The following is a 26557-nucleotide window of genomic DNA, read 5'->3' as shown; positions in this document are numbered from 1 at the left end:
ACTCTCCACACTCTGTAGTTTTTTTTTTCTCTGTCAGGTCATATATTTACATAGATAATTGCTCTTTTCATCTTTTTACGAGTAGTCCAACCTGATAAATTCTCATCCCCTGTCTGTGCTTTCAAAGATAAGTCTCTTTTATGGTTGACAATTATAAACTAATAACTAAATAACAACAATGGTGTAAAACATAAGAAAGCTTAGTGGCACATGCAGCTCCAATGTTGTCCAATAAACTTTAACAATCTGAGCCTCATGTTAGACTGAGTGACATGGACTGAGTGATAGATAGATAACAATACTAACCTGTATTGTGCTTTTTGTGCTAAATCAGAACCAGCGCAATAAGTCTCTGGATGTTATGTAGTCAGTCATGCTCTTATTTGTTCTATTTCACAGACCAGACATCCAAGTATGATTATTATGATATTAAATCATAATAATCATATAATGATGTATTATTTCCAGACACATAAATAAGTATTTGAATATTCAACAGCATCTTTCTGTGTATATTTCTCTGTCTCTCAGTCACCTTTTGAACCTTTGACCAGCTGCCAGGTTCACCCGTCTCACACACACGTTGATCCATAAGCCCTTAGGAGGGGTCGTCCAGGGGCTACAGTGACCAGTGCAAGGGTCAGTCTGGGGTTACGACGGTACCACGGCAAAGGAGCCAAACCTCTGTCAAGGTCAGTGAATGTTCACTGCAAAACTTGCACCCTATAGACTTCTGTCACACACTGGCACGCAATTATGACATAATTATGTGTGCAAATACACACAGACAAATATACTTTTTGTATCTTTTAAAAATGATGACACCAGTAGTTTCTGATCATAGTTCAAAGTTGGTTCATAGTTGTTATTGTTAGTATTTTTTTTCTTCTCTCATCTAAAACCTGCTGCTTGGGATACAGAAATGACAAATTCCCATCATATGTAATGACTTAGTAAGAGTGGAGAGGGAAAAATCACTTTTAATATATCTCCAACAGCGACAGACTCAGTGGCCATCTGCCTCGACTGGTTGGGGTGAGAGAAATGGGAGAGAGAGGAGATAAAGGAGGGAAGAGCAGAGAGAGAGAGAACAGGAACTATGCTGTTGTAGTCAAGCACTGTTGCACTGGTTGTTATAATGCTGATACTAATAGTGATAGAGATGCAAAGGAAAATCCAAACCCAAACTGGGACTATGCAACACTGCACTCTTACATTGGCAGTGACCAGTTCAGTCCAGAAGGTGGCTCTGCATCCTTCTCCAGGACAATGACCTGGCCTGTAACGCTACACCGAGGCTTAGGCACAGCGACCTGGCCTTCAACCCTGACCTCTGACACCAGCTGGGTTCAGCCTGGGGTCGGCTCTCACACACACCCACCGGTTCAGACAGGGGTCAGTGGGTAGGTACCACTGAGGGTCCCTGCAATGATTCAGCTGCTTGATGCTCTTTATCAGGCACAATAAACCTGACACTAAAGAGACAGCTTTAAATGAACATTCACTGAACATCAGTTTGTTTTGATTTGGTCATTATCAACATTATGGATCATGCGTTGAAATAATAGATTAGATTAAAGCTGCGCTGTCAATATCATTGTATTAACAATTGATCAAATGTCTGTGTGTAATGTGGAAGAAGATTGCCTTTGTTGTTAAACTCAATTATCACCAAATCCAGCAGGTTTCCTCAGCACCACAAGGTTTTTTGGCTACTTTTAGCAAAGACATTTGGTTTCACATCGACTATCATCAACCCTGGAGCGGCCATAGAGAGAAAAAATCTAAACGTCGAGGCCACATTTTACGACATTGAGCACTCAAATTGCTGCTGCGTGCACACCAGATTAAATTCATTCCAATGGTTTGATGAATTTGTGCACAGGAGACCCAGCAAAACAAAGCAGCCTTTCCCAGAGCAAGCTGATATCCTGAGTCAGAGACTTTATTGTGTCATTCTTCTCATTTCCCAAAGACAAGTGTTGCAGTATGAATGTCTTAGTGAGGCTGTGAGATCTTAATTACACCCAAACTACACCCCATTGAATATAATTTATCAAATTGTGTCAGACATGGTGAAGTTAGCGTGAGGATGCATGTGACGGTGTATGTGTGGTTGTCAAAATAAGGTTTTTAACAGAGACCAAAGACACTGACTTCTGGTGTGGTTTTGTATCTGCACGATATCTCTTTGGGATAATGGATCATACTCTTTGGAGAGTCTCACATAATGTACAAATATGAGGAGCAGAGCAAATTAAGAGTGCATGTTGTGTCACCATTAACACAGCAGTCTCATGCATTGCCATGGCAGCCGGAGTTGGTAAAACAATCGCCTCGGCAGCCATCTTGAGTGGAGCACAGGCTCGGTGAGGAATTGTCAGCTTCAGCTGTTTCCCCTTCACTGATCTCAGTCCGGGTTTTTATTTACGAACTCATTCAGAAGTGCTTCTTACAAAGAAATCCAGTTCCTGCTCTGCAAACATCATCATCACTTCCTCTTTAAATGGGAATTCATATTCATTTATAGTCATTGTCTGCTAATGTGAATATGCCATAAAGCTTCAATTTGATAAAAGGATATAAGTCACCGCAACATAAATTACTGAGGCTGTGTGAGCATAGAAACCAATTCTGCCACATTAAATTCTAAATCCAATAGAATAATTTGTCAAAAAAGTAAATGTGAAAATACTGTCTTCATGTCAGTAAGACATATACAGAATCAGCTTTTTAGATCAGCGTTCTAAAGCATGATTATTATTTTTGGTTTTTTAATGACAACTTAAATTTCATGTATAAGGTTGCGGAGAGTGTGTATAAGTGGGTGTGTCTTTTTATCTATGTTTTGAGGATATATATATGTTGGGGTCAGCAGAGGGTGAAGTTGAGTCTGGGTTCAAATCCAGGTCAGAGCACAGAGAGCTGTGGCTCATATCGTCTTTAGATCTGATCCACAGTGCCACTACATTTCCAGATGAATTTGTTTTCTGACTCAAAGTACCAACCCGCTATAGATGTATTCTCTGTTGTCTGCAGTTTAGTGTTGGTATTTATTTTTTTCACGTTTCATCTTTGGATGGCATGTGACCAAAGAATTTAATTGGACAGGGGAATGTGCGTTCTGATACTGGTGTTTCCCAATGAGAATAACTTGTTTGTTTTTTTAAAAAATAACATTAACTCTATTGCATAATTAAGGGAAAAAACTTTCAAAGAGACATTTCACTGTTGAACTGCACTCTATGTTTACTCCACACTGAGAGCTATAAGTCTGACGTTGATCTGATGAGGGGTTGTCAATAGATGAAGAAACTCCATTTCTATTTAGATTTACAATATAGTACCATACAACACATTCCTGCAACATGCACACAGCATACTGTCATATATATATTCCAAACGAGAGGGCCAACTACCAGTGAGATTTGTTCTGATTCCCCTATGCAACATACACTTGTGTATCATGAAGACTACACTGGTGTGCAGCACAAATCTGCAAGAAGATAAAGTTAGCAAATGAACAAAGGAGCATTTAGCAGCTGAAGACCCAAGCCACTGTAATGGTGGTGGAGAACAAAAATGTAGCTAAAAGACGAGTGTTATTTTAGTAAATTTCTATGATGATTAATAAATAATCACTGCTCTGTCTACAGCTATTTTGTTGTCATTGTGAGGCAATAATTATACATTGTATGGAAGCAGGTGATGGATCTTGTCCTCAACTGACCATACCGTCATGTGTCTATTGCATCTTGTGAAGCACCACTATATATATATAATTCTTATGCTCTGTGCAAGCCCAGTGAGGAGGTTTAATGCATAATTAATCTACCTCAGATTTGTGAAACGATTTGCTGTTTGTCTTTCTCTGCTCATAAAGAAGAGATTGAAACCACAACCTTCCCTCAGGAGCAAAATCCATTTTAAAACTAATGTGACAATTACTGAATTTTTATCTTGACATCATTTTTATGCAATATGGCCCAGCCCTACAAATGTGTAGTAGTAGCAAGTATATCTCTGGCCCAAGACTACGATCATATGATACTGTTTATCTTTTGATAGAGCCCTTTTCAAATCCAAATGAAAAACTGCTTCACAAGGCAGCAATCAAAAATAATCATCAGATTTAAAAGTTGAAATTAAAATCAAAAAGATAGTTCAAGGAAAATCCAAGTAATCAGAAGAGACTGAAATAAAAGTCTGTCTTAAGAAGAGACTTAAGTTAGCTTCTTATTGTTACAGATTCATTCTACCTCATTTGCTCAGGCATATTTTTTCAGAGCCTTAGGGCCCTAACTAAAAATCCTCTTTCCCCTTTTCAACCAAGTTTCTGTGGCAGGATTTTACCTACGATAACAGGATTAAAACAGTCATCACCTGAATGACTGAGAAGAACCATTCACATTCCCGGATTATTGTTGAAATTACAAACATGACGTCTGGTAGTTTCTACCTGAATGATCACAATCTCTCAGGAGCAGATTGTATAGAGTCTCCAACAGCAGTAATTGAGCTTGTTTGTGTGTTTTATGGTACTACACTATGTAAGTAGGTATATATTCATTAATTTTCAAACACATTAGGGCACATTCACAGTGTTTTAAAGCAAAAGAAAGTAAGTAAGAGGCGGGTCTGGGTGTATACGTTTCTTAATTTTGTTTGGTTGTATTGGAAATGAAGACGTGCAGAAAAGATTTCAGGGCTGTGATCACCGTGCAGCAGACGTGAGACATGAGAGAGAGATGGAAGAGGAAGACAGAAACGTAGTGGGTTCAACAGCAGGGCAACGACTCTCTCCATATACTCCATCACACACGCACACACACACCCTGGGGGCACACAGCACAGCATGCTGCCATGCATTAAGGCATTTTTGTATGTGAGCGTGTGCAGATATACCAAATGAGCACCTTCTGGTTTCTCTGGCTCAAAGAAAAAAAACAACCATGGAGGGAGAGCTGCAAACAAGAACTAAAAGAAGAGTCAAGGAAGAGAAAAATCAAGCAGGAGGCAGAAGAAAGAAAAACATATTGATAAACAAAACCAGTTAAAAATGTGATTTGACTCCACTTTAAATCAGTGTTTGTATCCAGTTCTGTCACACCAGCATAGATGTCATATTAATGCTGGGTAAAAGACAATTAAGAGAGAAAAAACAAGAGGAGGAGATGAAAGTAAAATGATATGTTCAGAGCTAGCAATGAAATAGTGAGAGGTTGACAGTGAAAATGTGCACTTAAGGACAAGATAATAAATAATAGCCCACTTTTGTGTGTGTGTGTGTGTGTATATATATATACATATATATATATATATATTTTTTTTACATTTTACCATGTTTTATAAGTTTTGCTATTTTTATTATGAATTTATTTTTATATAAGATTAAAAAACTGAAACCTTATTTAGAAAAGTGTTCATAGCAAATAAGTTCAGATGAAAATATATATATATATATATATATATATATATATATATATATATATATATATATATAAACTTTAATGAATTATATGTATCACAAATTACATTATAAAAGGTATTGTGAAAATTCACTATTTAATAAGTATGTAGCTCATATGAAATAATTTATAAAATTACATATTTAAATAATAGTATAAAAAAGTGCCAGATTAAAATCAGTTCAAAAGTTTTTCCAAAATTACAGGTGGAATGAAGATTACTGGAGCGTGATCTCATTTGACAGAGTTGAAAGGGTTCAAGGGACAAAAAGAAGTTGGAACTAGGTTTCTCATATGGCTTCAGGAATGTCTGGCTTCTTTTCTCCTCTATGCTGACCAATGGTCTCTGCTGTTTGTAGAATGTTCCCCCAGTGCAGCCAAAATGGAATTTGTCCCACAAGTCCTTTCTGAAGCTGCAATCTTTGCACAGCTTCACTGGTGCAACCATACTGCAGAGAAGCCTTCGAGAACCCTGAGCTGCTTCATCTGCTCCCCGACCTGTTTGCTCTTTGTAGTCTCTCTGATTACATTGTGGTCCAGTGCAGCATGAAGCTGGGCCTCAAAGCTCTCTGTCACATACTGTTTTCTCTTTGTCATACTTGAAGGAGAGGAAGGACTTGAGTGTTTCAGTGTGGACGTCCTCTGTTAAGTGTTTACATGCAGCTGAGGTGGGAAGGAGCCTCGGGCATTAGAAATCCTCTTCAGTGATGTAGAGAGGATGCTCAAATTTCAAAGTCATGTCACCAGATGCCCACAGGTGTGTGTTGGTGATGTGATGCAGGGCAGATCTCCACTCTCCTTAAGCTAAGTCACATGTCTGTTACATGAGCTATAGCACAGCATGGATGGTGGGGGATCAACCTCCAATTAAGTAGCTTCTCATCGTGGCACGTCAGCAGAATCTTTGTCACACGTTAGACACAGACCATACGCGATGTTGCCATACTCCTCTTGCATTAATCTCTGAACAGACAAGTGGCAATCAGTTCAACCTCTAGCTAGTAACTGATCTTCACTTCTATGACATACACAGTCTTAACCACCAGCCCTGACTTCAAGTCAATCAGTGAATAGCTGCCATATGATGCATCGTGACCTGGGCTTTATTCACTTCAGGTATGACTTCAGGCCTTTTGGATGTTGATCCACTGCTGTGGTGTTAAACAGCCCTCGGTGAATGGAGTGCACTTATTCCCTGTAACAAATGCTGCAGGAACTGACACACTGCACTCATTACACCCTCAACATAGAATGCCAGGTATAGCTGTGGCCATTGTGCATTATGTCTTCACCTCAATCTCCAATCCATTATTACAAACTGTTGGCAGCTCCACAAGACATTTAACTATCCCAACAACATGCAGTGCAGAGTTTTAATAGCTCTTGTGTAATTGCTATGTTCTTTCTGTCTTCTGGCTGATTGAACTCCTCACCCTTAAATTCAGTCAGGTTAATTTCCCTTTGTTCTTCACTCAAGCAAAATTCATCATCTGGCCCATCTACGCTCTGCACTTTCCTCACGGACCGACCCCTCACTGCTCATGCACTCAGATGATATCTCACGGTGGTGATGAAGCCCTTGGCATTGGGATGCTGACCAACACACTGAGGTCATCTACTGATGTACAGTAATGGCTGTTGATGAAGGAACACCGTGTTATTTTCTATGTCATCAGCGACTGTGCCAATGCTCACATATGCCCTTTTCCTTCCCCTCAATTTTATCGTCCAGATCAGTCTGGGTACTGACATTCACCATGTTTCTGCTGCCTTGACTTTCTCCCACTTCCTGACAAGTTTAACCCCCTTTTCACTGGTCAAAAGAACCCATGAACACCTGCTTACATCTGGCTGCTGTCTGCGATGGGAATGGATACAATCAGCATTCACTCCCGGCTCAAGTGATTTTGCATTTGACATGGGTTTTAATCGGCTCCGGTTCAGACCAGCAATGATGGAAACAAGGCACCACCTTGGCTAGACAGCGAGGTGAGAGGGCGACTCAGTTTTCAGTGCGTTGGTGATGGGCAAACTCTAGCAATAGAAAAGAAGTAAGTTGTATATACCTGTCTATACCTATATCTGACATTTGAAAACAGATCAGTGCTGTCAGACAAACATAATTTCATCAAAGGATAATCCACACAAATATATTTGTTTATTTTTTAGGATAAATGAGCTCTGAGTTTTCTGCAGACTGTTGTTTGCCTGCGTTTCCACTGAAGTCTAATGACCACAAAGACGACACGCAGTAATCATGGAGGAGATTCAAATCGTGTTTCTAGTTGATCACAAAAAAGACAAACAATAGCAACAAATTATATAAAGAAACATGTAGTACGGAAACAGAATTTAAGAGCCACTGGAAAGATGACAAAGCATACATGGCATTGAGTGGCTGAAAATAAAAGGTGTAGTACTTGACCAATCATGCCTTTGCAGTACAGCACACACACAAAGTTTCCTCTACTTTCATTAAGTACTACACCCTGAGCAGGGACTTTTTGGGTAAAGAGATTTCCTCAGAACCTAATTTAGACCCTTGTCCCTGCGGCAGAAAAGCATAGAGTTCCTGCAAAGGTTAGTTCCTGAGGAAATTGTCTGTGGTGGAAATGCATTTTATGTCCAATCAATTAAATTCGCCATGGGCCTGACTCCAATCAGTTTTGTAGATACATCTTACGGAAAAGATAGAATATCATTTGCACGGCCACAGCAAAATTTCTGAATACTTTTTCGATTTTTAATAAGTTTTAAATTTTTTACTTTGATATTATGTGTTGTTGAGTAAATAAGGGAAAAATTCAATTTCTATTCATCTAAAATTATACCTACAATAAAGTGTATTGTACAGTATGAATACACACACGTATAGGAGTTGAAGAGAATGAAAGGAAAGAATGACATACATACATTTCAATGAAAAATATAACAGTACATACACATTTGACTGCTTTAAAAGTTCAGTCTTGCACTGTGTGTAAGTTTAAACCCATGGACACACAAACACACAGTTACCCTCTACCCAAGGCTCAACACATGGCATATATGAGTGTTGCCATGGCAACTTGTGAACGACACCCCCAACTTCTCCCTCTCACCCATTTTCTTCAAAGTACTCGACCCAATGAGCGTCTTCATTAGATTGGAAATGCCGGAGAAAAAAATGACAAACAATAACTACCAGTGTGTGTTTGTTCGTTCTCAGCATCTCTTTCCCTTCACTGTCTACACTCTCTATCCCTCTCTACCGATCTATCCTCTTCCATTATCTCTCTCTCTTTCTCTCCATCGTCAGGTCATTGTGAGGTCGGGAGGAAAAATGAGGTGCCTCGCTGCCACTGATGAAAATCTCTCTCTCTCTCTCTTTCTCTCTCTCTCTCTCTCATTTCAGTGATTTCCCCTTTTGCCTCTTTCATCTCCTCTCAGATCTCTTCTTCATATCTTTCTCATTCTTCTAGTTGTCATTTTACACACTTGAAAAAGAAAAATTGACAAAATCTCAAAGAAATTTCATTTTATTTCCAAAGTTGATGTGAACTTTGGGTTTATGCAATTTAGAATTTCTACTCCAAGTTAGAATAACTGTCTGCTGTACCCACTCTAAATTCTAAGCATATATGTCATTTTAGGATTCAATTTATTTTAAGTTCATCACTTATTGGGCTCTCTTTTAAATATCAAATTATGTGGTCTAAAGCACATGACACAAGTGCATTTAAGGGCGTATTTCAAATTGGGTATGTTTTGGGCATAGCACACAATAAACCAATTAGATTTTTCCCATTTCCTTTAAAGGTTCAGTGTGTAGAATTTAGTCACATCTACTGGTAAAGTTGCATGTTACAGCTGAACACCCCTCATCTCAGCCTCACCTTCCAAAAATGATAGAAAACCTGTGGGAGCTTCAGTTAACATAAAAACTCAAAGTGTGTTTAGTTTGTCCAGTCTGGACTAATGTAAAAAACATGGCGGCCTCCGTAGAGAGGACCCCCTCCCGATGTAAACATAAAGTATTTAAACATAAAGGCTCATTCTAGGGTAAAGAAAACAACAATTCCTACAATTTAGGTGAAACACACCAGTGAAAACATCACTTGGATTATTGTATATTCAATTTCTGCCAATAGATCCCTTTCTCCTAAATCTTACACACTGGACCTTTAAAGGCTGGATACTCTTGAAATGTTGCAGGTGGGTAAGAGAGAGGAAACTGTTTCACCTTGAGGAGATTATCTGTGCATGTATACGCATCGTGCACCTGCCTGTATAGACACTATTACCATCTTGATAATTCCACCTTAAAACAATTGTTTAATATTGCACCACTGACCTCAGACCAGGTTTTTTTGGTCAATTTCTTGCTGTCTTTAGAAAGCAATACACAAACATTGGGCCAGACCACACCTCATTTGAATGCCAACACAAGGGCACAAGTGCATTTGAGAAACCAGATGTTAATGAGTTTAAGTGTGAAAGGAGCTATAGAGACAAAGAACCATTCATGCTCACATTCCCACCAAAAGGCAATCAATGACAACCTACTTGTCTTTGGACCGTGAGAGGAAGTGAGAGTACTCAGCAGAACAAGGCACAAGGAGACAGGCCCGAGACGGACACAACTTTTGAACCCAGGACCATCCTGCTGAAAGGTGACAGTGCTAAACGCTGCACCACCGTGCCCCAAAGTCAATTTTAGATTGTCGATTCCATGCATACAAAGTGGTCTGGGTTCCTTGTGGTTCTGAGAGGTATCTGAGACAGACGTAGCTTCCAGATTAAATGTGGAATATGTACTGCATAGCCCTGATAATGTTATTTATGAAGAAAAGAATATAGCAATTGTCTCACAGTGAATATATGCATGTAGTATAGGTATGTATAAAAAACATTCAAGGGTTCTAAACGTTCAAACTTTCAAATCTGCTTTTTTTTATGCTCATCACCACTTTCATCTCAAAACATCAAGGTTGAACACGTCCACTATGTTTCATACATTATTAAAAATGATCAAAGTATTTGATAACATTTTCTAATTTACAAAAGATAAACATGCAGAATTTAGTTTCAACATTTCCAGTGGATTGGTTCTGCTCTGCACCACTGCACCATCTGCTGCTAGAACATTGTACCAACCAGCTGTGGCCTGTAACAACTGGAGTCACTGTTGGTTGTCATGCTGGCATTAATAAAGGGATCAAAAATAACAAAAATGAAATGACACCATACCAAAAAAAACAGGGAATATTAAATGAATTTGAATACACTGAATGGTCAAATGAACAATGTTTTTAGTTATGCGACACACACAAATTTAAAAGCTAACAGTTTAATTTAATTGGTTTGATAAATTAAATGTTTTATTTTATATTTTGATTTATTTATATTTTTAATTAAGTTGTATATTTTGTTTCACCTTGCGTGATAATTTAAAAAAGATACAAAGACACCTGTACTTTGTATCTCTGTTTATATATATATATATATATATACACATAGACATTTATAATATATCCATAAAGAATATTTATATTATTAATATTATATATAGAATATCAACAAATAACAATACATTTCTTAATGAATAAAATAAAATAAAAATAAAAGTTTAGTTATAATTTGTTACATGTTTTGTTTTCATTCTTTGCTTGTACCTGAGAAAATACTAAATAAAGCTGCTCTGTTGTATATCGAACATGAGATTAAAGGGCAATGTCGCAAACTTTGGAAAAAAATAAAGGGGCCAATCAATGTATTGGTTTGTGACACACACACCCACACACACAGAGAAATATTTCTTATATTTTTTGTAGAATCATTGGACTGATTTCCTCCAGCCCTACATTTACGGCATAAAGTATATGATGGAGCAGAGTGTGCTTTCACTGTCAAGTTAGAGAAATCGGGTTTGTCACAGAAGAATGTGATAATGATACACTTCTGGGGTCACAAAGTAACGATAATATGTTATTATACTGTGTTTCTCATACCAAATGAAAGCAATATATTTCCGCACACTTTCAGGTATCAGGTTATATCTTATTGCTGAATCCCCCGCTGATCCTCAGATACTGACGCCAGCAGTAATTTAGTGTTCAGTATTCACACTGACTTTATGCCTCAGAGCAGAGCTTCCTCCCACTTCTGCATTTAGCATGCCACATATGACATGTTACTTGGGATGTAACATTCACACAAGAATGTCAGCCGTCTGACCAAACCAATATTCATTAATCAGCAGTAACACTGTGAGCTGCCTTACCTTATCACTGGCAATAATTCCTGCAGTCTTCATAAAATCCAGCGCTATAGGACCAGGAGCTAACAGCTAACTCCACTCTCTGCACTAACAGGTTTCCTTCTTGAGATCATGAACATTTTCCAATTATTACTTTTGATGCACAGAAACAACTCCTGACATCGGTCTCCTCATATCTTCTCATTCATTTTGTGTTGTTTTCTCCTCATGTTTGTGTTCACATCCCACTGATGAAAGCCATCAATAGTAGTGACAGTGATAAGAGTATCAGAGCTGCTCACAGGGGCCGTTGTGGTTTCGAGCAGAATTAATATAACAAGTGAATAATGCTGGTTCATGTTTAAGGGGTTGAATCTGCAGGATGAGGAGTAAACTGGCTACCAAGCCCCATCTGGTGGTGGGAAAAGGCACCGCAGTGACAAGGAACGATGTGAAGATCAGCTGTCACCAAAAAGCTCAGATAAAGTCAAATGAGAAGAAGAAGGAAAACAATAAGTTGAGTTTCTACATTTGAACATACATCCAATATCAATATACTGGTGCAAATCAATTGTAAGGCTTACAGCCCAAGTTTAACCAACTCAAACCAGCATGTTTTTGAAATGAACACAGATGATATACTTTTCTTTCAGTCATAGAAAAGAAAGTAATGAAATCCTTTCAATTGTTGCACACATCATTTTGCCCTTCAATCCAGACTTAATCCATGTGTGAAAAATGTTTTAAGTTTTTTTCTCTCACTGACAAATGAATTCGGACCCTTAAATCGATACTTTCTAGAAGCTCTTTTCTGTACAAATTACAGCTTGTGATCTCTGGGGTAAATCTCTACAGGCTTTGCACACCTGGATTTAGGCAGTTTGTCCCAGTCTTCTTAGCAGAACCTTTAAATCTCCATGAAGGGATGAGATGTGTCTGTGAGCTGCCATCTTCAGGTTCTCCGCAGATGTTCTGTGGAGTTTAAGCCTGTAGTTTGACCGGACAACTCAAGCATAGTGACAGACTTGTTCATAAACCACTACCACTTATTTTGGCTGACTGCTCTGGGTCATTGTTGTGATGAAAGGGGAATCTCCTTCCAGATCTTAAGTCACATGAGCAGGTTTTCTTCAAGGACCTCTGTTTTTAGCTGCTTTCATCTTCTTTCATCATTCTGACAGCCTCCCTGTCCCTGCTGCTGCGAAGCTTTACCCAGGTGATGAGTAATTGTAGTGTTTGGAAAAATAATAATTGTTTGTATCATCAGACGAGAGAATAATTCCCACTTGCTTGCAGAGTTCTTTATATCGTTTTGCAAACTCCAAGCAGCCTGTCATGTTCTGTTGAGATGGTTGTCCTTATCCTTGGTAAGTCAAGCTTGCTCCAGACTTCTCCTCCACCCTCACACTCACCACCAGCTCTGCACCAGGCTGCATGCTGGCCTCGATTTTTGCACAGCAGTTCATAACACCAATTCAATAATTACATTCACAGACAACACCATGGTGGTCAGACTCTGCCCATCAATCAATCAATCAGTTTGTATTCATACAGTCCATATTAACAAATCACTATTTGTCTCATAGGGCTTAACAAGGCGCAACATCCTCTGTCCTTAACCCCCGAAAATACAGAAAAACCAGAAGAAATAAGGGGAAACAAAAACTAATGTAGAAACCTCTGGGAGGACCACATGTGAGGGATCCCTCTCCCAGGACAGATATGATACTGTGAGTTCCAGAGACAGCCATTGTTTGTTCTCTCAGGTCTACCAACACCATGTCTGCTGTCAAAAAGCACAGCAGTGTATGTGTACTCTCTGTGAATCCTGACAAAAAGCTGCAAGTGACCTTTTATTGCTCCACAAAAGAGCGTTTGAACATATCACAGTGGATGAGTATGCTGGCTGCTCTGCAGCAGACAAAACGGCTCTGCACAGGGTTGTTAACACAGGACGAATCATCAGCTGCTCTCCTCCCTCACTCCAAGACTTTGAAAACACCCACTATAACTGTACAGAGCCGAAATCATCCGGCCCTCAGGCTGAAGCTACAGGTCACTAAAAACCCCTGAACACTTTCTTCGCACAAGCCATTCAGTCTCTCAACCAATTTACAAAATAAAAAACATAGTGCAGCTGTCACAACATTCTCACTATGTTTCACTGTATTGTGAATTATTACTTGGAATTGTATGAACTGCACATAACTACTGGGGACTGTGCAATCTGCTGACTGAGGCATCTATTTTAAAGGTCCAGTGTGTAAGATTTGTGAGAAAGGGAACTATTGGCAGAAATCTTATGCAGAATAATCCTCATGAGTAGTTCATTTCATCTAAATCGTATGAATTGTAGTTTTCTTTACCCCAGAAAAGGTCCTTTATATTTAAATACTTTATATTTACATGGAGGGGGTCCTCTCTACGGAGGCTGCCATGTTTTTTACATTAGTCCAGACTGGACAAACTAAACACCTTTGAGTTTTTATGACAACTGAAACTACCACAGGTTATTTTAAATGTTTAGAAGGGGAGGGTGAGGTGAGGGGTGTTCCGCTGCAACATGCAGTTTCAACACTAGATATCACAAAATTCTACACACTGTACCTTTAAGTTGTTTTTAACTGCATGATTTAATATGTGAGATTTGGGGTTTTTCAACTTTTATTTTGACTTTTATGCACTAATCAGGACTAGCACTCAAAGTCAATAAAGATGTTCTATTCTATTCTCTATTCTATTCGTATGGCAATTTCCTCCCATCTCTGCAGAGGACGACTGAATCTTTATGTTACAATGATCAGTGGATTCAAAGATCTTCCACATCTGGTTTTATACTGTTGTCCTGATCTACGCCCCATCACAGCTTTATCACTTAGGTCTACACAGAGAGTTCCTTCAACATGCACTGAAAAATGTAGGACCTCAGATACAGAACAGTGTGCCTTTCTAAACTATGTCCACTCAATTTTGCAGTTCAATAAAGGACTGACAAAAGACAGATTAATTAAATAATGTTCAAAACAGAGGCTGAGTTATTATGAATGTCATCACATCCAAATAAAAAGCAACCGGATACAATTACATTGTGTTGAATTCTTCTCCAATATTAAGCTCAAGGTGATGACATCATCAGGGTTATTCTGTCAGACTTCAGGAAGTTGTTATCAAGATTATTAAAACAAATACAGTCCCTTTTTAATGCCAACTAATTTGAAATAATATGAAATTGTGTGCAACTGCTGTGAGAGTACAAGGTTTTCCTGGACAAAAATTAGTAGAGGGTGGTACTGAGCCATCAGGGGCGGGGGGTGTACCAGCATAGCATATTCATTTTTTGGTAGAAGGAGGATACACTGATCTGTTTAAGGGAGAACACCTGGTGTATGAACATTGCATCCATTTGCCAAAGCTGATCATTCAGACGTCCTCCGGAAGTCTAACTTTTTTCCATAAAATGTTTACCAGCAGGTTTATACATTTAGAATCATTTTTATTCTTAAAAACTCTCCAGAGTTGTTGTACTTCACAGTGTGGTGTCATTTGCATTGCATTTTTACAATTGATATAGATGTGGTGTGATTCATCTGAACAAGACCCAAAATAACTTATTAACATTTGTCTTTACATCAAAAATATTGTGTCATAAACCTTTTCATGTTGTGAAGATTGAGTATATATTGGGTTATATCACAACCTATATTTTATTTACTTATAATCTATATATATATATATCCTGAGCAGAACTTGATCCCAGCTTCCAAATGACCATATTAAAAAGGGGTTTTGAGATTTCCTGAGCCAGGTGTAAGTCACCAGCAGATGGCAGTATTGCATAAGCAGAGGCAAGAGACACTCACACACTCCAGTTAAGACTCAACAGTTGATATGTCCTCCACAGATCATTCACTACATCACTGAATTGAACCTCTTAAGAATTTATGAATAATATCCCAAAACAGCACTTCTAATAGTGTCAATATTATTATTTACCATGGAAAGGTAAGCCCTATAAACTCTCTTCTTGCATATTGCATGCAATGAATGTTTGACTCTCAAGCAGGTCTGTATGAAGCTGTGATTTGTTTTTTTATGTGATGCAGCTCTGACGTGTTGAGGCCTCCTTTTGGCTAATTCGGTGCTTGAAGAAGTGCATTGTGGGAAGACATGAGGATCATGATGTAGCTTTTAGTTGTAAGTAACAAGAGACTACACATCATTCACTGTGTCCAGCATCATGTTATGCTTCAAGACAGTAGTAAATATAATATGCATTGAATATTAATAGTGTACAAGTTATTATTAAAAGAATGCTACTATAGGATGACCAAAATTAGTAATAGTATAGTGATCAGTGATGATGACCTGACATGAGATACAACACAAGGTGAATGCTCATTCAGAAAGTAAACTTGTGAAGGGGGCCCTTGTTGCTCCAGCTGAGCTGCGAGAACCAGACAAAGTACATTTGTGCGTGTGTGATAACATTGTGTGTATTCCTGCGCCGCAAGAACAAAAGCCTGCTATGATATTTGAATATTCTGGTGATTTGACCGGAGGTTTGAGAACATGCAAAGTAAATAATACTGAGTGAAGATATTTGTTTAGCCCTTTAGGGAAGTGCCTGATGTGCCTGACAAGCCACAACATGAAATCACTGAGCTCCAGAGAAAGGACGAGCTCAGAAGTCTGCATCTCGTGTTTGTGTAATATGCCAGTCACACACCTGTTCCTGGTCTCTCTTTCTTCTCTCCCCCCTCTTTTCCACCCACCTCTCCTCTCTCCCCCATTTTCTCCCCTCACCCTTCTCTAGTCGTCAATGTTTGCTTTTTAAGGGAACTGCTGAGTTTCTCTATAATTTTGTATGATATTGACTTGACTTTGTAAAGTGCCTTTAGACAATGTATGTTGCGATTTGGCACTATACAAATAAAACTGACATGAATTTACGAAATTGAGTTTGATCTGTGTCAGGGGTCGTACAAAGGAACTGTTCTTCTTTCTTTAACTTTGTGAGATATAGGGCTTTACATTTTCACTGATTTCCCAGGGAATCATTCATGGATCTTGATGAAAAAAGTTCCAGTAAAGGGATATCTTAATGCTTCAGCGTACCAAGATATTTTAAATGCTTCAAACTTTGTGGGAACAGTTTGGGGAGGGCCCTTTTCTGTTCCAGCATGACTCTGCCCCAGTGCACGAAGCAAGGTCCATACAGGCCTGGTTGGGGGAGTTTGATGTGGAAGAACTTGACTGGCCCCGCACAAAGCCTTGACCTCAACCCTGTAGAACACCTTTGGATGAACAGGAATAGAGATTGTGAGCCACACCCTCTCGTCCAACATCAGTGTCTGACCTCACAAATGCTCTCCTGGCAAAAATTCCCAACTCCAGAATCTTGTAGAAAACTTCCCCAGAAGAGTGGAAGCTGTTATAGCTGCAAGGGGGGGGGGGGGGACCAACTCCATATCAATGCCTATGGATTGTCCCAATACTTTTGTCCCTATAGTGTATATGTGTGTGGTGCATCTTAGTTGAATACAAGGGGACTGTTGGGCCTGGTGGTGGTGTGTGCTCCCATGACTACTGTCAAGTCAGTGCTATCAAGTGGCTTTTATGTGTTTGTTGTCAAAGCACTTTGTAAACTATGTTTTTTTTAAACTGCTATGTACATTTATTATTATTATTAAAGTCTAGAGTGAACCTTGATGGATGTACGGTGGCCCAGAAAGGTCAACGCACTGCAAACACAGAAACACAGAGAGACATGTGGTGGATAGCGTGTGTTTCACCTCCATGTCTCCTCCTGAGTCGCTGGGGCTGGTTTTCACAATCGGCTCCCCGGCTCCCTCACCCATTTCCCCCTCAGCAGCGGTAAAACTTCACATCCCACAATGCCCTCGTCACGCTGTCCACCACCGCCGCCGCCGCCGTCACATCCGGCAGTGCTGTTGGCGGGCAGAACGGGAGGCTGTGCTGGTTGTTAGCGACGCTGGGGCTATTGTGTGATTCAGCAGCGAGGCACATTGAGGAAAAACTCGCCCGCAGACCCCCCGGTAGCACTGTGCAGCAGCCGGCGCCGTCCTCGAGCTGTTACCCGGCCACAGCAACCGGATTGCATCGGTGTTGGTCCTCGGGCCCAACTCAAGCCCACTCCAAGCTTTCCCCGTGAAGGTAAGACTCGGGCTCACTAGCCGCGGTGAGAAAACACGCCAGCCATGTTGCCCCCTGGCTGCAGGAGCGGGCCGCCTCACTTGTCTTCTTGTTCGGGGTATTTTTTTCCCCCGTGTGTGTTTGTGTCAACCGCTAAATGTTGCGGCGTTGCGAGGTGAAAATGTCCGAATCTGTTTGGGCTTTCGTCGCCTGTGTGGGAGCAGCGCGCGAGGCTGCAGCGTGCTCGTGCAGGCGTTTGTTTGACGCTGCTCCCACGAAGCATTCGTCTTTGTGTTACTTTGTGCACATCCAGCCTCCCGTCTGCAGATGTTACAGGTCCGTGCACGTGTGTGTGAAGCTGCGGCTGTCGTGGGGTTTGCGTGTTTCCAGCTGATTGCCGGAGAGGGGCGTTTTTGCAAAGCACTAAACATGTGGTAATTGATCGAACGCACACAACCCCACCACTTGTAATCCGCCAGAATGAGATTGTTCTAGTTTTGTGTTGTCATGTAAAGCACCGATCGCGGGGAACTGAATGTGTAGTTGAATGTGTTTGTCTTAGTGCTGAGCCGCTACAGCTCAGTGTTTGAAATCGAGCTGGATAAAGTACGGACACTCGCGCCACAGCAGCCACCCGTGGCCTTTCTTCCACATCTGCCACGGGTCACCTTTCCGAGGAATTGGGTCGTGGGTTCCGCGGGTTCATCCAAACAACGGCACCATTCTGCGCTGGAAAATCTCACTTTAACATGGCGGCTCCTGTGCTTTTCATCGGAGCCTGCGAGTTCAAGAGGAGCCTGCACTCAACCCTCCCCCCTGTGTTTCGGGGGGCGCCATTGCTTTACAGAGATCCCACTCTCAGGTGGGCTCCGTCCGGATACTGTCACTAGAGTGCAGCCTCTTCATTCACTTCAGCTGCAGCAGCAAGTGTCCGTTGCTATGTGCAATAACACAGTCAGTGGCATGGTCCTTTGTTTGCTTTGGGCAAATGCAGCTGGAAGTCAGTGGTTATTCAGTGTCTTCTTGTTAGTATATGAAGGGCGGCAGTTCAACAAGGCAACCAGACTTGCATACATTACATCAAGATGCTTAAAGTTAACTCATAGCATAGCATATGTAGCATAGTGCAACTTCATAGTAGTTGAAGTTGACTGTAAACTGTGACCAGTAAACTGTTGATTTACTGGTCACCCATGTCCGCTAGGGTACACATGGACCCTTATACAGAGCCAGAATTTGTGACCACACTGGGTGAAAGGTGCATGCTCCAGGTACAATATGTTTTGTTATTCAGTGCTCTCCAGTCTAGCTTGTGGAACGAGCTTGGTTTGGTAGCAAAGGAGACGAGGAACATGGACACTTGTTTTGTTGTGAGGAGCTCTACCGGTGCCTTAGATTTGTAAATCTCATTTAAAGCTGGGTGCATGACTCAAGTTCAGCCGATATACACGGCTGAATCAGAAATGATATTTAAAGATCAGCAAGCGAGTCACAGAGAATTCAGGTTTTAGTAGTTGTCAGGCAGTGTGCGTTCATTCATTTGGGGGGCGCGGCTGTGATCAGATGGTAGGGGTGGGATGTGTCAGCTGCATTTTTTTTTAAAGCTAGCTTTTCCAACATTATCAATCCTTGCTTTAAAACATGCTCAAGTATAGTTCACTTAGAACACTTGAGCATTTTTCAGACACGGAGTCCGGAGAACGTCCGCAGAATCGGGTCTGGACGTTCTACGGACTTTGTCATTCACACATGAACAATGCAGTGGGAGATTCGCATACCCATTCTCCACAACCCAAAATTCTGTGAGAGGATTCAGGGGAGGGTTGGTGCAGCATGTCGGAGGCCAGACATAAAGTTTCTGTTTACAGTATATCGACACCGGTGTTAAATCTTTTCACCTAAAGTTCTCTTGCCGTCCGCCTCTGCGTTTTCTTTTTGTTCTCTTCACTTTTGTGTCTGCCGTGTGTTAGAAACATCAGCACACCCACTCGCTCGCAGTGAATTCTCCAGAGGATCCCCTGCTGTCTTCTTACACTGACTCCTTCTGGAGTTTTTACTAGGGGACTGGGTGGAGAAACTCTGAGGCTCCCACGTGGACCTTTGCATTCTCATATTTCCTTTCACATTCACCCCTGGAGAATGTCTGGAGGTTCTCCAGAGTTCAGGGCATGCTGAAAGCAGCTTAAGTTGTAATCATTTCATTACCGTCTCTTCTTGTTTCCCTTTTGGTTCAGCAGAGGCTCCCTCAGCAGACGTCAAGCTGGCGACCGTAGCAGCAAAGAAAGGCAAGAAGGCCGAGGAGGAGGAGCAGCCTGCAGCACCTGCAGCAGCAGCAGCAGCAGCAGCAGCAGCAGCAGCACCACCACCACCAGCAGCAGCAGCAGCAGCAGCAGTTCCAGCCGTGGCAGAAGCTGCTGCAGCAGCAGCAGCGGAGGAGGAGGAAGAGGAAGAGTATGTGGTGGAGAAGGTTTTGGACCGCCGGATTATGAAGGGCAGAGTGGAGTTTCTGTTGAAATGGAAGGGGTTCTCAGAGTGAGTACAAGTCTGTCTGGATATGTTTTTGGATGTTATGGTTCCAGGTGGATTTTCTTCATTTAAATTTTCAGTTTGAGTTGTAATGTGTGCACAGTACTAGTGTTCTAATATTGCCAGGTATCAACAAATCAACTTGTGCAGTAAGCATATATAATTTTTATAATTTTGAGTTTCAAAGCATCGTAATCAAAGCATCTTCAATTTGTGTGTGCGCCTTTTCCAGCGAGGACAATACCTGGGAGCCAGAGGACAACTTGGACTGTCCTGACCTTATCGCAGAGTACATGCAGAAACACAAAGAGAAGGAGGAGAAAAAGAAAGAAAGCAAGAGGAAAGCTCCCACCGAGGCCACAGGAGACTCAGCAGAACGAGGGAGTAAGAAGAAGAAGGAGGAGGTAAATGACTGAGAGAGGTTGCCTCAGACTATCCCAGCAGCCAGTCAGATTACTTATCAGCACACAGCGCTTTAATGCTCATTCTAGGTACATGGTCTCCTGCCAGTCTATTTTTTTCAGCTTTAGTCATTCTTGTGTTCTTTTACTTCCTGTCTCCAGGGGGAGAAAGCCAGAGGTTTTGGTAGAGGTCTGCAGCCGGAGAGGATTATTGGAGCGACAGACTCGAGTGGAGAACTGATGTTCCTCATGAAGTGGTGGGTCTTGTTATCAGAACTGAAGAATCAAATGCAGGTTAAGGACATCTAAACTAGTCTACAGCCATTCTTGTTTTCACACAAAAAAACACAGACCTGTCAATAGCGATCAACATAGTCAATCTCAAAAGCCTTCACCGTTGACCCCCATAACACACTGGACATTACTGGCTGCGGTTGCTGTGTGTCGGTTGTCTTTTGTTCATGCCATCGGTCAATACGTGCAATTTATAAATGACAACACAAAGGTGAACCACAAAAGAAAAGGGCCTGTGGATGCTCTGAAATCGAAGAAATACTTTAAATAGTTAAAAGAACACTCCCAATTTGTCCAATTTGGCCTCTCCCAAACCACTTTTTACACTTATTGATCAACTTTTTTGTATTGGACGGGTAGAAAACACCATTATGTATGCCATTAGTGGTAAAATATATACATTGAATAAAATCATGTGGTATGCGATAAAGTTGTTGAATGTTCAAATGACTATATGACTTATGTGTTAAAGTTGACAAGTGATGATCTAGATCTTTACAATAATCCACACATATAGCCTAATGCAATAAAATGAAGGCTACATGAAAACAAACAACAAGAAAACTCTTAAAGGCTCAGTGTGTAGAATTAAGTGTTAAAGTGTCATGTTGCAGCTGAACACCCCTCCAATTACCCTCCCCATCCTAACATGAAAGACAAACTGTGGTAGCCTTCAGTTGTCATAAAAACTCCAAAGGTTTTAGTTTGTCCAGTTTGGATGACTGTAAAAAAAAAATGGCAGTCTCTGTAGAGAGGACCCGCTCCTGGTGTAAATAAACAATATTTAATTATAAAGGGCCCATTCTTGGGTAAAGAAAACAATTTGTGCAATTTAAATGGAAAACATCACTAGGGTTATTTTATATTCAGTTTCTGCCAATAGATCCCTTTCACCCTAAATCTTACACACTGGACCTTTAAAAGATGAACTACAATTTTATTGAGCATGGAAATAATGAACATAAATGTCACTGGTGATGAATCTCAGACCCAGGATTAGCCTGCACACTACTGGTAGCCTCACAAACTAATGAAACCCTCTGCTACGACAAATTTATCACCATAATTTGTCGACCAATTTTTTTTTTTTATTACCGATGTCTGGTGCCACTGGCTAAATAGAGAGACTTGCGTTATCGAAACAAACCTTTTGGGATCGTTACAACACTAATTCCTGCATTTATTTATTTATTCCTACTTGTGTCATTTTTGTATCCCTCACAGGACAGGCCTGTCAGTGATTTGTATTCATTAATGTATTATCTAGGGCAGTAGGGCTCCATCTGATTGGCCAAATATATTGACATGCAGCACATGAATGCATGTCACTAGGAACACCATTTTTCGCACATATATTGATATCGCAATGACAGTAAATTTTATTTATATTGTGCCGGTTGTAGTATCCCTGTTCACTAGTAATGGAGGAAAGTATATCAAAATAAAGGACTGGTCTAGAAAATCACTATATGTCAATAGTTTTTTTGATGAAGTCCAGTCCTGTCACTACACTCACGTTGTTTCTTTCTCTCCTCTGCCTTTATATTTTTTCTTTCAAATTAAAAATACAGGAAGAATTCAGATGAGGCGGACCTCGTCCCAGCCAAGGAGGCCAATGTTAAATGTCCCCAGGTGGTCATCTCTTTCTATGAGGAACGCCTCACCTGGCACTCTTACCCCACAGAGGAAGAGGAGAAGAAGGAGGAGGAGAAAAAAGACTAGATGAGTAGAGGATGAGGAGGCAGTTGTAGGGCAGAAAATCAACTTCAACTATATACTGGTGAACTGTTGTCCAAGTTAGTAGACTCTTGCAGCCACTTTGGCAGAGAAAGTGATTTGAAAAAAAATCCGAAATCATTGGGATTGAACTGCCAATGTAGCTGAGAGAGAGAGAAGAAGTGTGTTTTCCTGCCCTGGAAGGAGACAGCCCTGCTTTCCTCAAAAGATGCTCCCACTTGTGTGTCAACTGAACATGTTTGAAACACTTTAAAGAGGTATGTTGACACTTAAGTTCCTCCCCTTTGCTTTACTTCCCTCACCAAGAGCATGTCACTTAGTGGGAGTCGGTGCCTTTGTTCTGCTAGTGTTTTTCTTTGTCGTCTCAAACTATTGAACTGAATCCAGTGAAATTATGAAAAAAGTGTTTGTCTCCTACATTTGGTGACAAGTGCTTGGTGCTGGAAATAACAGGGATACAAATCAGGCTGTCAAGCTACCTCTTTAATACATGCATTCATGTGAGAAGCAAGCCGGGTGTTTGGCTGTGGCTGGCAAGTTTGTCACTCCTCTCAGTCACTGGTCCTTATTTAGACGTCCTGTATTAGATAGGAGGGTGAAGTGGATTGTGGTGGTTTGGAGAGAACAAACTTCCCTCCCTGTTTTGTCAGAATACACCGGAGGGAACTTCTTTTGAATGGGAAAGAAGTGAGGTGTTATGGAGTAGTTAAAGAATGGACAGAAACCTTTTCTCTTACAGTATATGTTCTCTTTGTGCCACCTGCGTTCTCATTATCGCAGTTCTACATTTGAAACCCCCACACATCAAAGGACTGTACATTTCAGACTAGCTAGATACAATCGTTATGTGAAAAGACCAGTTGTTGGCTTTGGCCTTTACGTGTCCTACCAGCCAATTGGGCAGCCAACCAGCCAGTGTTCAGATGTCCTGCAGTTGTGTGGTTAACCTGTTTTTTGTTTTTACAAATACCTGACAGCTTTTATTCGTCATTGTAGCCATGGACAAAGCTCCAGCTTGTACTTTGCTTCCTGTTAGTTTTTTTTAAATTTTTTAAAATTAAAACTTTTATCAAACCTGAGCTTAGTTCTTTGTGCTCATATTATGGAGGTTCATTGGCAAACGTGTAATTTTTTGTGAATGTAAATCTGTTGATCTGTTACAATATACAGAGTGAGTTTAATGTAAGTGCACAGACTTAAGTTCATTTCCTGGTAGCTGTGGCAGATTTGATCCCAGAACTTCTAAAGTGAGTTTAGCTGTTTGTTCGGTGGATCTGAAGCTGGGTAGTGACCTGTCAAATGGCTGGTGTGTGTACACACTGAACTGCGTCAGACAGATCAGCAGCTGGCTGGTTGTCATTTCCACTGAGTGATGGGTACACTATTTGACCTCAATTGAAGACTTGCATGTAGCAGCTTCTCATAGCAGTGTAGTACTGGCTCAGACAAACTAACACCTCCAGCCTGAAGAAGTTGAGATGCCCTTTAACCTAAAGATTAGAGGGGAGATGAGTCGAGTACCAACTCATGATCCTTCAGATAGAAACACATTGTACAGAAAGGACACTGCCAGGCTGTCGATCTTTTTTAAAAGCACCCAAAAAAGATCTAAAACCTATTAACCAGACAAATATTAGCTTATTGCAAATACATCAGTTTTGGCATATGTCACCCTGGAAACAAAACAAAGTTGAAGAACAGAAATACCAAAGATGTTTTGAAACTGTAATTTTAGCATTTTTCCACCAGACAAATGGTTTTCTTTGAACTGTATGGGACAGAATATGGTATATGACCGTATGGTCCTGTGTACATTTTGTCACAAAACAAATGAGTATCTGTGAATTTGTAGTCAGTGGATAAAAAAATGTCTGTAATGGCTTCAGAAATCCTGCTTTGGTCAGATAACAATCGTTATGTTGGAGTGTCTGTTTCTTCTACAAGGTAGAACAGGTGACCAATCTTTTTGAATGCCTCCTGTATTTGTATTCACAGTGCAAGGTGAAGCTGTTGTGTTGTACACCAGTGATGAATTCAGCTGTCACTGTGAGTCATTGGCTCTAGTTGGTTTATAGATCTACGGTCTGCCTCTCGTTTGGCTGATGAGGTGGTGAGAGCGGCTTGTTTGGCTGGTTAGGTGGAGGTTCCCTGATGAGGTCAATGTCCCATCACTCAGTGGATAGGCACTCAATATCAAATACAACTGTGTTCTCCTGCCCATGGAGGATAAAATAAAAAATTATAAATATCTTCATTTCCACGACCTTGTTTATAATCTTTTCACACGTGTATTTTCTAGGCTGTATTATTTTAGCTTGCACTTGCCGGGCAACACTCAAGACATAATGACTCGGCAAATTTTCAGTAGCTCCTGGTTCCTCTTGCTTGCAGATCGTCCTATGTTCAACACTCGTTGTCATATTTGCTAATAGGATAATAGGATAGAGCTTTTGAATTCTGCATGATCAATATAATCACTTCATATTGAATGTAGCCCGGCTGTGCTTATTTCCAGGTATACTCTATTAAAGCTAATATTGTAGCTCACTCTGTTAGCGGACCTAGGTTAGCAAGTTCAAATCTCCTTTCCCCTAACGGTTTACTATGGGTGGCCTTTTCCTGCTTTGAGTTATCTTGAAGAGAAAAATATATTTCCGTAATTATATTTTTCTATTCCCAGTGGATGTTATCTCTGCTTCACTTCACACTGCGTCACATCACAACCCTTGACAGAGCAGCTATTTTTAAATAAAGTGACCCTTTTCCCACAGAATTTGGTCATTTTTAAAGAACCCTAACCACGTGTGACATGTTTAGGAAGGTATAAAATTACATAAAGCAGTAAGTTGCATATAAGATGGCACAAGTGACCACAGATTGAGTAAGAATGTTCACATTCTTACTGTTCTACACAGTCTGAATACTCATTATACATTTAACTGGTACCACATCCAGTGTTCCCCAACCAGAAATGTTTTTTAAACTTGTCATAATAACAAAAGAGATCTGACTCTGTGTGCAGCCGAATTTACAGCACTATTTTCAGAGCACTTGCTCGCGCTGTCCTGCTTCTGCTAGCTTGCACTATGGTCCACCGTCCACACAGCAGCTGTGGCATGCAATGCAGTTCTTTAACTCACGCGAGAACTTATGTCACTCTTTGGTCTGTGTGTCTGTCACCGTGAATCTCTTGCGTGTGAGTGACCTTTATGTGTGAGCAGTGCTCCCCTTGTTACCACCAACGTCTTCTTAATTAATTCTGTGGGAAACGGCAACATCTGTTTTTGTCTTTTCATCTGGGTCCAAATTCCAGGTCTAAATGTCAATCTTAAAAATCTTTTCACCAAAGTTTGTGTAACTGTACAAGCGCTAGTTGTTCCAGGCGCTTATGTCTTCACTGTGTACATCAGTATTATGACTAAAATATCCTGCACTCAGACTCCCCCTTGACAGGAAGGGATTGAATTAGCCGTATCTGGGTCCGCTACTTAGCTTTTCTATCTTGTCTCTGAAACTTTTCTCAGTGTTTAGCAGATTAGCTTGTGTTATCTTGTTGCTTGTATATTGGTTTCACGTGGATTGTCACTGTCAGGCTGATCTTATTTTGTCTGTTTTGGACAATAAAGTTTTTTTGTTTTCATAACTATTTGTACTGTGGTGTCTCAAATGCTTTCTTTTTAATGGCATACAGCAAGAAAATCAGCCACCATAGCTATGAGAACATTCAGGAGCTGTGTCAT

At 40.6% G+C, this 26557-nt stretch overlaps 1 protein-coding gene across 2 annotated transcripts; it reads left to right on the top strand.

The window, feature by feature from the left end:
- Positions 1-17645: 17645 nt before the first annotated feature.
- LOC109639930 (chromobox protein homolog 1-like) lies at positions 17646-26460 on the top strand. Of its 2 annotated transcripts, none has more exons than XM_069524573.1 (5): positions 17646-17880; positions 20097-20391; positions 20618-20789; positions 20949-21043; positions 22652-26460. In XM_069524573.1, the coding sequence occupies exons 2-5, from the start codon at positions 20345-20347 to the stop codon at positions 22800-22802; spliced, it is 465 nt and encodes a 154-aa protein (XP_069380674.1). In that variant the 5' UTR covers positions 17646-17880; positions 20097-20344; the 3' UTR covers positions 22803-26460. The 2 variants fall into 2 exon arrangements, with proteins under 2 accessions (XP_069380674.1, XP_069380675.1); XM_069524574.1 differs by having other exon boundaries at positions 17651-17880; positions 20094-20391.
- The last annotated feature ends 97 nt before the right edge of the window (positions 26461-26557 follow it).

The sequence above is a fragment of the Paralichthys olivaceus genome, chromosome 5, assembly GCF_024713975.1.
Source record: "Paralichthys olivaceus isolate ysfri-2021 chromosome 5, ASM2471397v2, whole genome shotgun sequence".
Classification (NCBI taxonomy): domain Eukaryota; kingdom Metazoa; phylum Chordata; class Actinopteri; order Pleuronectiformes; family Paralichthyidae; genus Paralichthys; species Paralichthys olivaceus.
Note: the sequence above shows the minus strand (reverse complement) of the source record. Positions and strands in the feature narration are given on the sequence as shown.